Source organism: Schistocerca gregaria, chromosome X (assembly GCF_023897955.1).
Source record: "Schistocerca gregaria isolate iqSchGreg1 chromosome X, iqSchGreg1.2, whole genome shotgun sequence".
NCBI classification, from domain to species: Eukaryota; Metazoa; Arthropoda; class Insecta; order Orthoptera; family Acrididae; genus Schistocerca; species Schistocerca gregaria.
Genome location: NC_064931.1, coordinates 77,021,882 through 77,034,446, shown reverse-complemented (window position 1 = coordinate 77,034,446; position 12,565 = coordinate 77,021,882). Strand labels below are relative to the sequence as shown.

The following is a 12,565-nucleotide window of genomic DNA, read 5'->3' as shown; positions in this document are numbered from 1 at the left end:
GCCTCAGTCCACCAAGGGACCAAGACATGGCACAGTAAAGATGAAGTGTGGGGAATGGAATGTTCTGTTGAAGTAAGGACAACTTTTGTAAGTTATTCTACCTGGTCATCACAACCAGAGAGAAGTTGTTCGTCGAAAGTTGCCAAGGAGAAGTAAAGCCTCCAGTTAGCCTTAGAAAACTGTCATTTGGGTTTGCACGTAGGTGGAGAAGGTGTTAGCAAATGGACAGCATACGTGAAATGGTCGCTCTATTATATGTCAGAGAGAATGGACCACTCGAGATGATGGGCAAAATGAGTAGTGCATAATGAGAGGTCTAAATGGTGCATGGAGTCTGAAAGGAACGTGGGTGCTCCAGTGTTAAGGAGTGATGTAATGGATTTTCTTCCAAAAAATCGGTTTTAAAAAAATATTATTTTCTTGATCTACACAGTTTAATCTATGTTGTGTGCGAATTTTGTCATGAAAGCAGCTTTAGAAATGCCTTTAAATTGTTAAACTGATTAACTCTGCACTGGTTTGCAAAACCTTTATGTGGAAATCAAGATTTATGCATTATGGGTGGTGGAAAAACTGTGTTTAGGAAATGGAGGTTGTATGGAAATCTGTTTATCAACAAAAAGGAGGAAGCAGCTTGAAATGAAGAACATAAGCTCTCAGCTTCAGTATCACAACTTGGGACAGAAGAATTGTACAAGTGCGTGAATGATGATGATATAGATTCCACTGGATTCCGACTTATTGATTTAGAGCGTCTCTGCCAGGCTATAAAGTTTACATGTTCATGTGTTATGTGTAAAAATATGGAATGCACAATTGTTGTTGAAAGAAGAGTGAGAATAGCTTATGATTTTAAATTAATCTGTAATTCATGTGGCTATGAATTTTTATTTAACTGACACTGGTACCTATGAAAGCAATTTTAGGTTAGCATATGTGCTGAGATGCCTTGGACAGGGTAGGGAAGGAGGTAATGGTTTTCTGAACATGTCTCCACCTTGCGCAAGGCTTAAAGAAATGTCTTATGCTGTCTATGTGATACTGCCAAAGTTTCTATGAATAAAGCAATGGAGGAACTGGTGGAAATAAACCGAAAAGAAATAGATCCTGGGGTAGATATTCATGGCAGCATATCTCTTACAGATGTTACTGATCTGTGTGTGTCTGTAGCTGGGACGTGGATGAAGAGGGATCACACGTCTCTGTATGGAGTTGCATCTGTTATTTGTATTGACTTAGGTTAAGTTTTTGATGTAAAAATTATATCTAAATACTGCCACCAGTGTACAACAAGGAAAATGTCCAACAGTGGAGACAGTGAGAAACTGTGGCAAGAAAAGCATGCAATAGTATGCTCTAAGAATTATAGTGACTCAAGTTGGGGCATGGAGGCTGCTGCAGTTGTGAGGATGTTCACCAGATCTGAGGACCAGTATGGTGTTAGATATACTAAATACCTTGGTGATCGGAACTCCTCTTCGTTCAAAGCTGTAGCAGATAAAAATATGTACAATACAACAATAGAAAAGTTGGAATGTGTTGGACACATCCAAAGGACGCTTGGTGGTACGCTTCATCACTTGCTGAAAGAGAAGAAAGGTGAAGTACTTGAGTATGGAAAACCACTAGGAGGAAAAGGAAGCTTACTCTGAAAGAAACGGATTTATAGGACAGCTATCAGGAAAAACACACACATTTTAGAGGCAATGAGGTGTGCTGTGTGGGAAATTATTTCCACAAACTATCCACTGACCAAAGACCAATGCACAATCTATGTCTGAAGCATGATTGGTGTAAGTTCAACAACAGAAATGACACCTATTCACATAAAAACTCATAACCAGAACCTGTTATGAGTGCAATTATGCCCACATTCAGGTTTCTTGCAAACCCTGATTTACTGAGGGGGAATAAAAGCAAAATTAGGTTTTGCCCAGGCATGAATCTGGCAATAGATGAGGCAATGTGTCCCTTTCATGGTAGAATAAGCTTCAGAGTAAACATGAAAAACAAACCCAATAAATTTGGAATAAAATTGTATGCTCTCTGTGATTCATCAACTGAATATATGCTAAACTGTGACGTATATACAGGTTCTGCAGGCAGTGTTGACAATAGTATCCAAGGCCTTGTAAAAAGGTTGTGTCCACAGTACTTTGGCAAAGGACATTGCATTTATATGGATAGGTACTACACCAGTCCACCTCTTTTGGACATGTTGTCGGAAAATAAAGCTCTTGGAGTGGGAACTGTAATGAAAAACAGGAAAGGTTTGCGACGAATATTCAGAACATTAAAACTAAAAAAAAAAAAAGATAGTTTTTCAAAGGAAACCACATCTCTTGGCAGTGAAGTGGAAGTCAAAACGAGATTTTTTTGTCTTTCCACGAAGCATAAGTCTACCAGCACTAGTATTCAAGTGAGGCCAAAGGTGGAATAGCAGAAATTGTAAAGCCAGACATTATTATTGATTACAATAAGAATAAAGCTGGGGTTGAGAGAGCAGATCAATCCTCCAGCTATTATCCATTTGCCCGAAAAACTTTGAAGTGGTGGTAAAAGCTGTTTTCCACTTGTTTATCATGCCAACTGTCAACAGTTTTATTTTATATAAAGAGAACACTAGGAAGAATGTGTCCCTAGTAGACTTTATTCACAGAGTGGAGAAGAACTTGACTGAGAAGGGCGGAAATATTTTTCAGCAACAAACCGCTTCATCCTCACAAACTGAGAGGACATTTGCGCGGCACTCTCCAGAGAAGGTTCCACCCACTGCACAGAAGATGAACACTACTAGGTATTGCAAAGTATGTTCAGACAGGGGGAAGAAAGAGACAGGTAAGCGCATCAGGAAGGAAAGTAGATGGTGGTGCAAGGACTGTGGCGTTGGCCTTTGCGTCCCACAGTGTTTCCAGGATTTTCACACAAAGGCTAACTACATCTGAACTATTAAAATACTCTAGTTTACAGGTAGCTGCAGGTAGAGAGTCCAGTGACATTTTGGTTTAAATTTAGATACAGTAATAATGGCATTACTTAAGAGAGAAATCATGTAAAACTTTTTTATCCATGATATTTTTGTGTTTACATTTTTAATTATAACACCCATTTGTATTTTGTATTGTAAAATAAACTCACATTCATGTAAAGCTCTTACTTTTTCCTTTTAAATGATGCAAGAACCATATTCCTATCATTTTTATGTTCTTTTCAATCTAACTTCAAACATCCATTAAATATGAAAGTTCACAGCCAAGTGCCGGGTGTAAAGAGGGCAGTGTTGAAAGTGTTAAGGAATACCCTCCCCCTGCAGATGTACGACATACTAAATGTACACTACAATGACCAGTAAGATATATAGGAAAGCTATGACCAAATAGTAGAACCATTGAGTCATCAGAAGGAACTAAAAAAATAAAAAAAAAAACCAAAGAGAGAGAGAGAATAAACAATAAATCCTTTGTTAATTTAGAGTGCACGCACGCATACTCATCCCCCCCCCCCCCCCCCACACACACATGTACACTTACGCATACACCCCCCCCTCCTCTGCCCCCCCTCCAACACACACACACACACACACACACACACACACACACACACACAACCTTAAGTGACAAGGTTATTACAATTCCATAAAGTGAACTCACTACTGCACAATAATAGGGAGTATGTGATGGCAGTCAGTATGGAACTGCGTAGTTACTGCTGCCACACCTATCCCCGTGTGCATATAATGGCAAACCAACGTCACCTCTCCGTTCCTGCTCAACTGTGCTTCACTGTCAGTCACTTTGTTATTCTGATTCAGATATATAGCAGTGTAGTATCCTTAAATGTAACAAAACACAATCTGCCTAAAATAGCAATTATAGTATGACAAAATGAAATATTGGCTAAAACTTCCCTGTTCTGTGATTTCTCAATTTTTCATTTACTCATTTCCATTTGAGTTTGTATAGGATGATAAGATCATGGCACAATCATTGTGACTGTCTTCAATACGTAATAATTCATTTGTATGAAACTGACATATTAAAATATAAGGAACTGTTCGAGCATTAATACTTCTTTCACATTCACTGTTGCAAGAATTGATAAAACTAACTTTCAACACATCTATTCTTTGTTACTGACACATCTTTCTTTGCTGTGAATAAGGACAACTCTTTCCTTTCTTCCATTCCTTTACATTATTCTGCTTGAGTTGTTATTTTTGATTCTCTTTCTTGACAAAGTCTCCTTTGCATTTTCATTACTATTTTGTTTTTATAAAAGCTATACTGTTTACTGATATTCGATTACAACTAAATGAGTAGAAGTGTAGATACCTTTCTTCATTTCATCCGCTGTCATTCTTACACATGGCAGCATTTCTAATTGTCATTTCACTCCACTTGACAATACACAAAATGGTTGCAAACACTAGATGTCTTCAAACTTTCATGTGCTCAGGAACAGAGTTAAGCATATTACTGCACATTATGGGAGAAGAGTTGTCACATTTACAAATTGTTTAAACTAACAAATGGAAAAATATTGCACAGCTAAATTATGTTTAATCCTAAGGAATAATGTTTTTCTTAAGTAGAATTCATAAGCTTGTGGACAAAAAATTAAGGAGAAAACCTCACTGTTTATGCCACAAATCCTGCAGCACATCGGAATCAAAAGGCTTAATAAGAGTGCCTCGGTTCCAACAAAAATCTGTGTCTCGCTGCCAGTTACCACTAGACTGTCTAACACCTTCCACATCACCATTCCGACGAAATCCAAACCTTGGTCCTAAAGCAGACAAAGAAAAAAAGATTATTTGTATCTCTAAGATTTTCAGTATTTCATAAAACAAGAATATAAAAGTTAAACACAAAGCATTTCAACATAAGCGAAATGTAACCCCTGTAACTACAGTGCACTAGAAACAAAAGCATAAATGACCAAAAAAAGCTTGCCAAATCTAACATCTTCAATAGTCAGTATCAAAAGTTCTTTATCTGGAGATGACAAGAAACATGGGTGGGGGTCAAATATGACAATGTGAAGTGGAAATGATAGAGACACTAGTAAACTTACAACAAACGGACAGACAGACACACACACACACACACACACACACACACACACAAACACACACACACACACACACCTAAGACCCCTAACTCAAAGAACCTAATGATGATGACTAATCGAGCACCAAATGTCGTGTAGAAAAATGAGTCACTGAATCTGTGGCCTGGAATTACATTTCCTATTAATCACACAAGGGGGGGGGGGGGGGGGGGGGGATCTGAAATCCTTGTACAGCACTGATTTACTGCATTTACTACTTATTCACACTGACAGTATCTGAAATTACAGCAATTTGAATAAAAATGATAAACCTGATGCATAAGAGGAGAGGAAGGAAAGAAACCTAGACTTCACCCTTTGACTGCTGGGGTCGTGTTAACTCGTCATGCCTCGTCATTCCCCTAGCGCTCCTGACGTGTATAAGCATGGCCCTTCGGTCTTCCCTACAGCGCTAAGGACGTGTTGACGCGTACCGCACCACCTACCTTTCCACTGCTAGGGATGAGTTTGGACGCGCTGAGTCACAGCTACTTGAGCACTACAGACATGTAAACACCCAGAACTGTCTCTCTGCCCTGCTCTTCCAGTAGCTGTTCAGTGGTCTGACTATATAGTTTGACAATGCATATACATTTGTTGCTGTGTTCCATCTTTGCAGAATTTGGTTTCAATTCCTGTGTTTTTGTCAGTTTTCTTGTTTTCTATGTGAGAAACGTCACGTCGCTGTGGTTTCACAGATAAAGAGATTCTGGACATGCTCACCAGGAGCAACAGTGAGTGTGAATTATCTGACATTGCTAGCAGTGATAAGTCTTCAACAGAATCCTCAGCCCTTTACATCAGTGGGGAGAGCAAGAATTATATTCAGCAGTTCCTCTGAATCCGAGGAATCAGAAAGTGACAGTGAAATGGTTCGGAAAAGAATGCACTTGAGTGACACATTTTACTGGAAAGAAACCAATTTCCAGCTGTTAAACCATTACTTCAATGACTCGAGTTCAGGACACAAATGTCAATTGGATACTGACCCAAGCATTCTTTCATTTCTTGTGATATTTCTGTCTCAAGAACTGTTGCAATTTATTGCAGACAAAACAAATCATTTTTACATTTACACCAGAGGAAATACTACAGAATCTGTGAATTCTCAACTGTCAAAGTGGAAAGACACTGGATTTGAAGAAATGTATTGTTTTGTTGCTCTTTGCCTTCTAATGGTACAAGTTAAAAAGTTAAAATTAAGTGATTATTGATCCAGAGACAAACTTCTGAACACGCCAGTTTCCAGCAAAATTATGTCCCGAGGCCATTTTTGCTACTTCTGAGAACGTTACACTTCAGTGATAACTCTGCGAGTACTGGAGGCGACACTCTATTTTAGGACGATTGTTGACAAAGTTCGTAAGACGTTTCGTAATTTATTTCGCCCACATCACAAGCTTTGTATAGATGAAACTCTTGCTCTTCAAAGGACAATTATCTTTTAAGCAGTTTATTCCAACCAAGCGAAGTAGATTTGGAATAATGACATTTGTACTGGGTGACTGTCAGAGTGGGTATATTTTAGATTTTATTGTATATAGAGGTGCAACAACAGAAATTGGGTTCAACAATTTCAGAAAAAAGTGGTGACGTAGTGACAACTCTTATAGGACCGTATCTGGAACAGGGTCATATTCTTTATGTCAATAATTGGTACTCCAGCCCAGGCCTGTTCCTATGGCTTCACAACCATGGAACAGCCGCATGTGGCACTGTTCATAAGAATAGGTGCAACATGCTAAAACTGCAGAAGAAATTAAAACGAGGGCCCACTGAGTTTAAGTCCACTGACAAGGTCCTTGCTATCAAGTGGTGAGATAAGAGAGAGGAGTGCATTTTGACCACAAGTCACACAACACAAATGGTTGAAACAGAAATGACTGACAGAAATACTGGCGAAAAAATAAAGAAACCACAATGTATTGTAGATTAAAATTTGAGTATGGGTGCAGTTGACCATTGTGACATGTTACTGAGCTCAGTGGGATCAGTGCATAAGACTGTGAAATGGTTCAAGAAATATTTTTTTCACATTTTGGATTTGTGCCCTCTAAATGTTCATGCTATCCACCAGTCAGTAAAAGGGCAAAAAATGGCACTCGCGGAGTTTCACCTTTCTCTTATAAGGGAGATTGTAAGAAAATATGCCACAGAATGGAAAAAAGCTGATAGGGGAAGGTGCTATGATGACTAAAATCCTCTGCGATTCACAGGGAGACATTTTCCGGCTGTTACAGGTGCAGTTGACCGTTGTGACATGTTAATGAGCTCAGTGAGGTCAGACATTTGCAGAAAAGTATGCTCATGCACAGATTCATTGTTTGCACAAAACCAAAAGTGTGCTGGGAAACTAGACACCAATGCAAAACTTGCAGCGTTCCATTATGTGTTGTACCCTGCTTTGAGACTTATCATACAAAGAAGCATTATTAATCATTGGGAACTAAATCTGAGAAAATTTATTGACACTTCTGAATGAACTACAAAACAGGCAAAAAATGTAAAAAAAAAAGAAAAAACAAACAAAAACGTATAAATCCATTTTTATCTTCACCAGTGCCGGTCCAAGGCCTGGATCGAGAATTGGGGAGAAGAGGAGCTTGTGGCACAACTTGACAAGAAGAAGGGACCGGTTGGTAGTACATGTTCTGAGGCATCAAGGGGTCACAAATTTAGCATTGGAGGTCAGCGTGGAGGGAGACCAACAGATGAATACACTAAGCAGATTCAGAAGGATGTAGGTTGCAGTAAGTACTGGGAGATGAAGAAGCTTGCACAGGATAGAGTAGCATGGAGAGCTGCATCAAACCAGTCTCAGGACTGAAGACAACAACAACAACAACAACAACAACAACAACAACAACATCAACAACATCCATGCTGTGGCAAACATAATTACAACAATATAACAAAACCCATATATTAATATGCATACAATACATTTGAATTATTAATGCATAACATGGGCAGTTATATTCTTTTATCTTTAGTAGTACAAATATACATCACATTCAGTCTACTTGTACAAAACATGTTTTCCATAACTGATTTAAACACCTTTAATCAACACGAAACAACATGCCGAAGTTAAAACTCTGTTCTCAGTGCGATTTTTCTAGCTACTTTCACTCTGTTGTTAGCCAATATTGGAAATTAAACTCATTGTTCTGGGGAGGGTTCGGGGCTTAAAATTTGTTGTTTGAATGAGACTGGCTTTGAAGCATTAATAGAAAATGGTATTAGTAAAAGAAGTATCAAATATACTCTGCTTTCATCTTTTCATAAAAATCAACATATTTTTGACTAATTTGCAGATTATTGGAAAATAGTAGAGGAATAATTTTTTACTTATTTTCCTTATCATTGTACTGTCAATCTACTGCACTCTAAATTTCATTTTCATCATGCGTTCAGTCTACTAGATATGCGAATACCCAACTTTCATTCCAGTTGTACAGCTCGGTATGTTTTACAGAGCATAGTTTTTTAGCAAAATCAAAATGAAAATACTGCATTTTGACGTTTTTACAAAATCTTAAATTTTGTGCTTAATTCATTCAGTACTGAAAAGTGCTATGGAAATGAAACTTCATGCCAAGTTTCACATTCATCACAGCATTAGTTCAGGAGATGCAAGAAGCCAAACTTCAAAGTTCTCTGGGATGCCTATGTTTTTGGCCGAATAACCTACAATTTTCTGGGTCAATGTGGCTCATGGCGCTGCAGCGCAGCGAGCCAATGGTGTGCCTCTGGCAGTCAAAGGGTTAAACAGAAATGACATGAGCATGTATCTTGAGTGAAAGGTTGTGGGGGCCATGAGGAAATGAAAGACACATTAGTTCATAATGCAGGCCAGGAAACGGGAAACAAAGGATAAGGAATTAATGTCCCACTGACAAAAAGATCATTAGATAGTGCAGAAGCTCACATTGGACAAGCATGTAACAAGAAAACAGCTGAAACTATTTTCTTCGAAGGAATCATCTTAACATTCGTCTAGTTTTTTTAGGTAACCTAAATCAGAATGTTAGTATGTGGATTGAACGTTACCAGGTCTGAAGAAGAGTGAGACGGTTGTAATCTCAGGCAAATAATGTATTTCAAGCCAAGTGGACAGCATAAAGTTTTTTGGAAAATACTATGAACAAAGTTACAAAAGTGATGATACTATATTAAGTGTAATACATAATAAAATCATTCAAGTCCCTCATATACCATTTTCGAACATTGCTGTTGAAAGCTTGAGAATTTCATTCAAAATTATGTGGCCTGAATACTGAAAAGATATTATTCTTTCTCTACCATGTTTTATGGCTGTATGTTGTAGAAAATTTTTTTCTTATCTTAAAATACCTAGCTTCTTTCCAAACAGTAAAATCTGTTATACCTCACTTAGGCCTACCATTATCTGTCTGTTAGCCTGGCCTACTGCTCTGTCTTATACCTATGCTCCTCTATTTTTGATCTTAATCTTGCATTCTGCTTTACAACTAAGACAGTCACATGTTTTTTTTTTTTTCCTTCCTATGAAATTGTTCAACTAACTAAGCATATTGACAAGCCTTTCACAATCAAGCTACATTTATCACCATCATAATCAAACATTTAAGTAATGTGCCACTGGATTCAGATGTGGGTGCACTTCTCTTGAAGATGGTACACTTGAAGAAAGTGCTAAACCTGTAACTGCAGATGTAACAATGAGAAAATACAATGATGGGACTATTAAACAGTGTCACAGAAATATCAAAAGAAAGAATACGGCATATTTTCCATGAAGAATTTAGTGTAGCAGCAGAGGCTTAGGCAAAAGGGCTCAACACCATGAAGAGCACCACTGGCAGCAATATACCATTCCTCCACAGAACTTATTGAACACCACCGTCCACCTCCCAGTCGGTGCTCACCGAGTTACTGAAATCAGGGACACTTTGGTACATGGCGTATATGACATTTGTAGCAACAACACCACAACAAACACACTTTGACACCTCTAAATACTAGCTGTCCAGCCAGAGTGGTCATTGATTGAATCAGCTCATCATCAAGTGCATCAAGTTGGCATGTATCCCAGTGTTGGCTTCTGCCATGATTGTGCTACACTCTACATCAACATCATCTATATCACACTTAAATGCCTGCAAGTGGGTTAATTGAATCACCTTTACAATAGTTTTCTATTATTCCACTCTCAAAAAGTGAGCGGAAAAAATGAACACCTACATCTTTCTGTACAAGCTCCGATTTTCCTCATCTTATTATGATGATAATGTCTCCTCATGCAAGTCTGTGCCAAAAAAATATTTTCACATTCGGAGGAGAAAGCTGTTGATTGAAATTTCATGAGAAGATCCCACTGCAATGAGAAACACCTTTGTTTTAAAGATGTCCATCCCAAATCCTGTATCATGTCCGTGACACACACTCCCCTATTTCTCGATAATACAAAACATGCTGCTCTTCTCTGAACTTCCTCAGTGTACTCTTTCAATCCTATACAGTACAGATCCAACACTATGCAGCAGTAATTCAAAAGAGGATGGACAAGCATGGTTTAAGCAGTCTCTCTAGTAGATCTCTTTCATCTTTTAAGTGTACCAATAGTAAATTGCAGTATTTGCTTCGCCTTTCCCATAACATTTTCTATGTGTACTTTCCAATTTAAGTTTTTTGTAATTTAATTCCTAGGTATTTAGTTGAATTTATGGCTTTTAGATTCAACTGATTTACTGTATAACCAAAATTTAATAGATTCCTTTTACCACTCATGTGGGTGACCTCACACTTTTCATTATTTTGGATCAAATGCCAATTTTTGCACCATACAGATATATTTTCTAAATCATTTAGCAATTTGTTTTTATCTTTTGAAGACATTACTGGACAATAAACGACAGCATCATCTGTGAACAGCCTAAGATGGCTACTCAGATTGTCTCCTAAATCATTTATACAGGGTGAGTCACTTAACATTACCACTGGAAACACCTCCCAAACCACAACAAACACTGAATAACCAATTACACAGACCAAAAGTAAGGAGACGGGGCTGGCGTACTTGGTTAATAAAAACCATTGAGAAATGCATGGACATATGATGTTCAACACATACTTATGTGGTGTTTTTTTTTTTTTTTTTTTTTTAATGTAAAGCTGTTATTAATTTTCGTACAACTGAAAATAGAAACAAATTCTTAATCAATGCTGTTTGTTACATTGCAAAATGTTAGGTACATCTGGACTAATTTGTAACAAAGTTGATGCTTGAAACCTCAGACACTCAGTCGCATGTTGTAACAAACAAGATCTACAGGGGTATGTTTATGAAGACTACGATGTTTATGAGTTTGGCTCTCTCAGTGTCTGCATGTAGCGCTCGCTGAATTAGTCCTTTTTGTTTTTTTATTTACACGTCAAGTTCCGTAGGACCAAATTGAGGAGCAAATCTACAAGGTCATGGAACGTGTCAGTACATGAAATTACAACATAAAAGTAATAACAGATAAAAATAAATGTTCATGGACCTGAAAAATGTCAGTTCGTAAGTTTAAGGAAACGCTATCAGCAATAGAATAATAATCAGCTTAATTTTTCAAGGAACTCCTCAACAGAATAGGAGGAGTGACCCTTGAGGAAACACTGCAGTTTCAATTTGAAAGCACGTGGATTACTGCTAAGATTTTTGAATTCGCGTGGCAGCTTATTGAAAATGGATGCAGCACAAGAGTTAAGGAAGTCCAATCCAAATGTAGGTTTGATTTCTGCTGAGTATTAACCAAGTGAAAGCTGCTTATTCTTGGGAATAAGCTAATATTGGTAACAAGAAACGACAATAAGGAACATACATATTGAGAGGCCAATGTCAAAATACCCAGACTCATGAACAGAGGTCAATAAGAGGTTCGTGAACTTGCACACCACTTATTGTCCGAACTGCCCGTTTCTGAGCCAAAAATATCCTTTTAGAATGGGAAGAGTTACCCCAAAATATAATACCATACGACATACGTGAATGAAAATAAGCAACGTAGACTAATATTCGTGTCTAACAATCTCTCACTTCTGATACCGTACAAATAGTAAAAATGGCAGTATTAAGTCTTAGAACAAGATCCTGTTTATTTTCTCTCAGGCCATGAACTTAGGTCATGTACTGCATTACTTGAAACCGAGCCAATGTAGCACACAACATCCTTTACTACCAAGCCAGTCTTATCAGCAAACAGAAATATTTTAGTTATCAATAATACTAGAGGGCATATCATTTATATAGATAAGGAACAGGAGTGGCCCCAACACTGATCCCTGGGGCACCCACCACTTGACAGTACCCCACTCAGACTCAACATCACAGCCATTATCAACATTGTGAATAATGATCTTTTGCTGCCTGTTGCTAAAGTAAGAGGTGAACCAATTGTGAGCTATTCCCCGCATTCTGCAATGGTCCAAC

General features: G+C 37.9%; 1 protein-coding gene across 2 annotated transcripts in view; it reads right to left on the bottom strand.

Annotated features, from left to right (window-relative positions):
- The window catches only part of LOC126297550 (PH-interacting protein), a 265,574-nt gene that overhangs the window by 71,348 nt on the left and 181,661 nt on the right, over positions 1 to 12,565 (bottom strand). For both annotated transcript variants that reach the window (XM_049988476.1, XM_049988477.1), the window contains one exon: positions 4,635 to 4,785. In XM_049988476.1, coding sequence (XP_049844433.1) covers positions 4,635 to 4,785 — 151 coding nt within the window. The remainder of the gene's footprint in view (positions 1 to 4,634; positions 4,786 to 12,565) is intronic.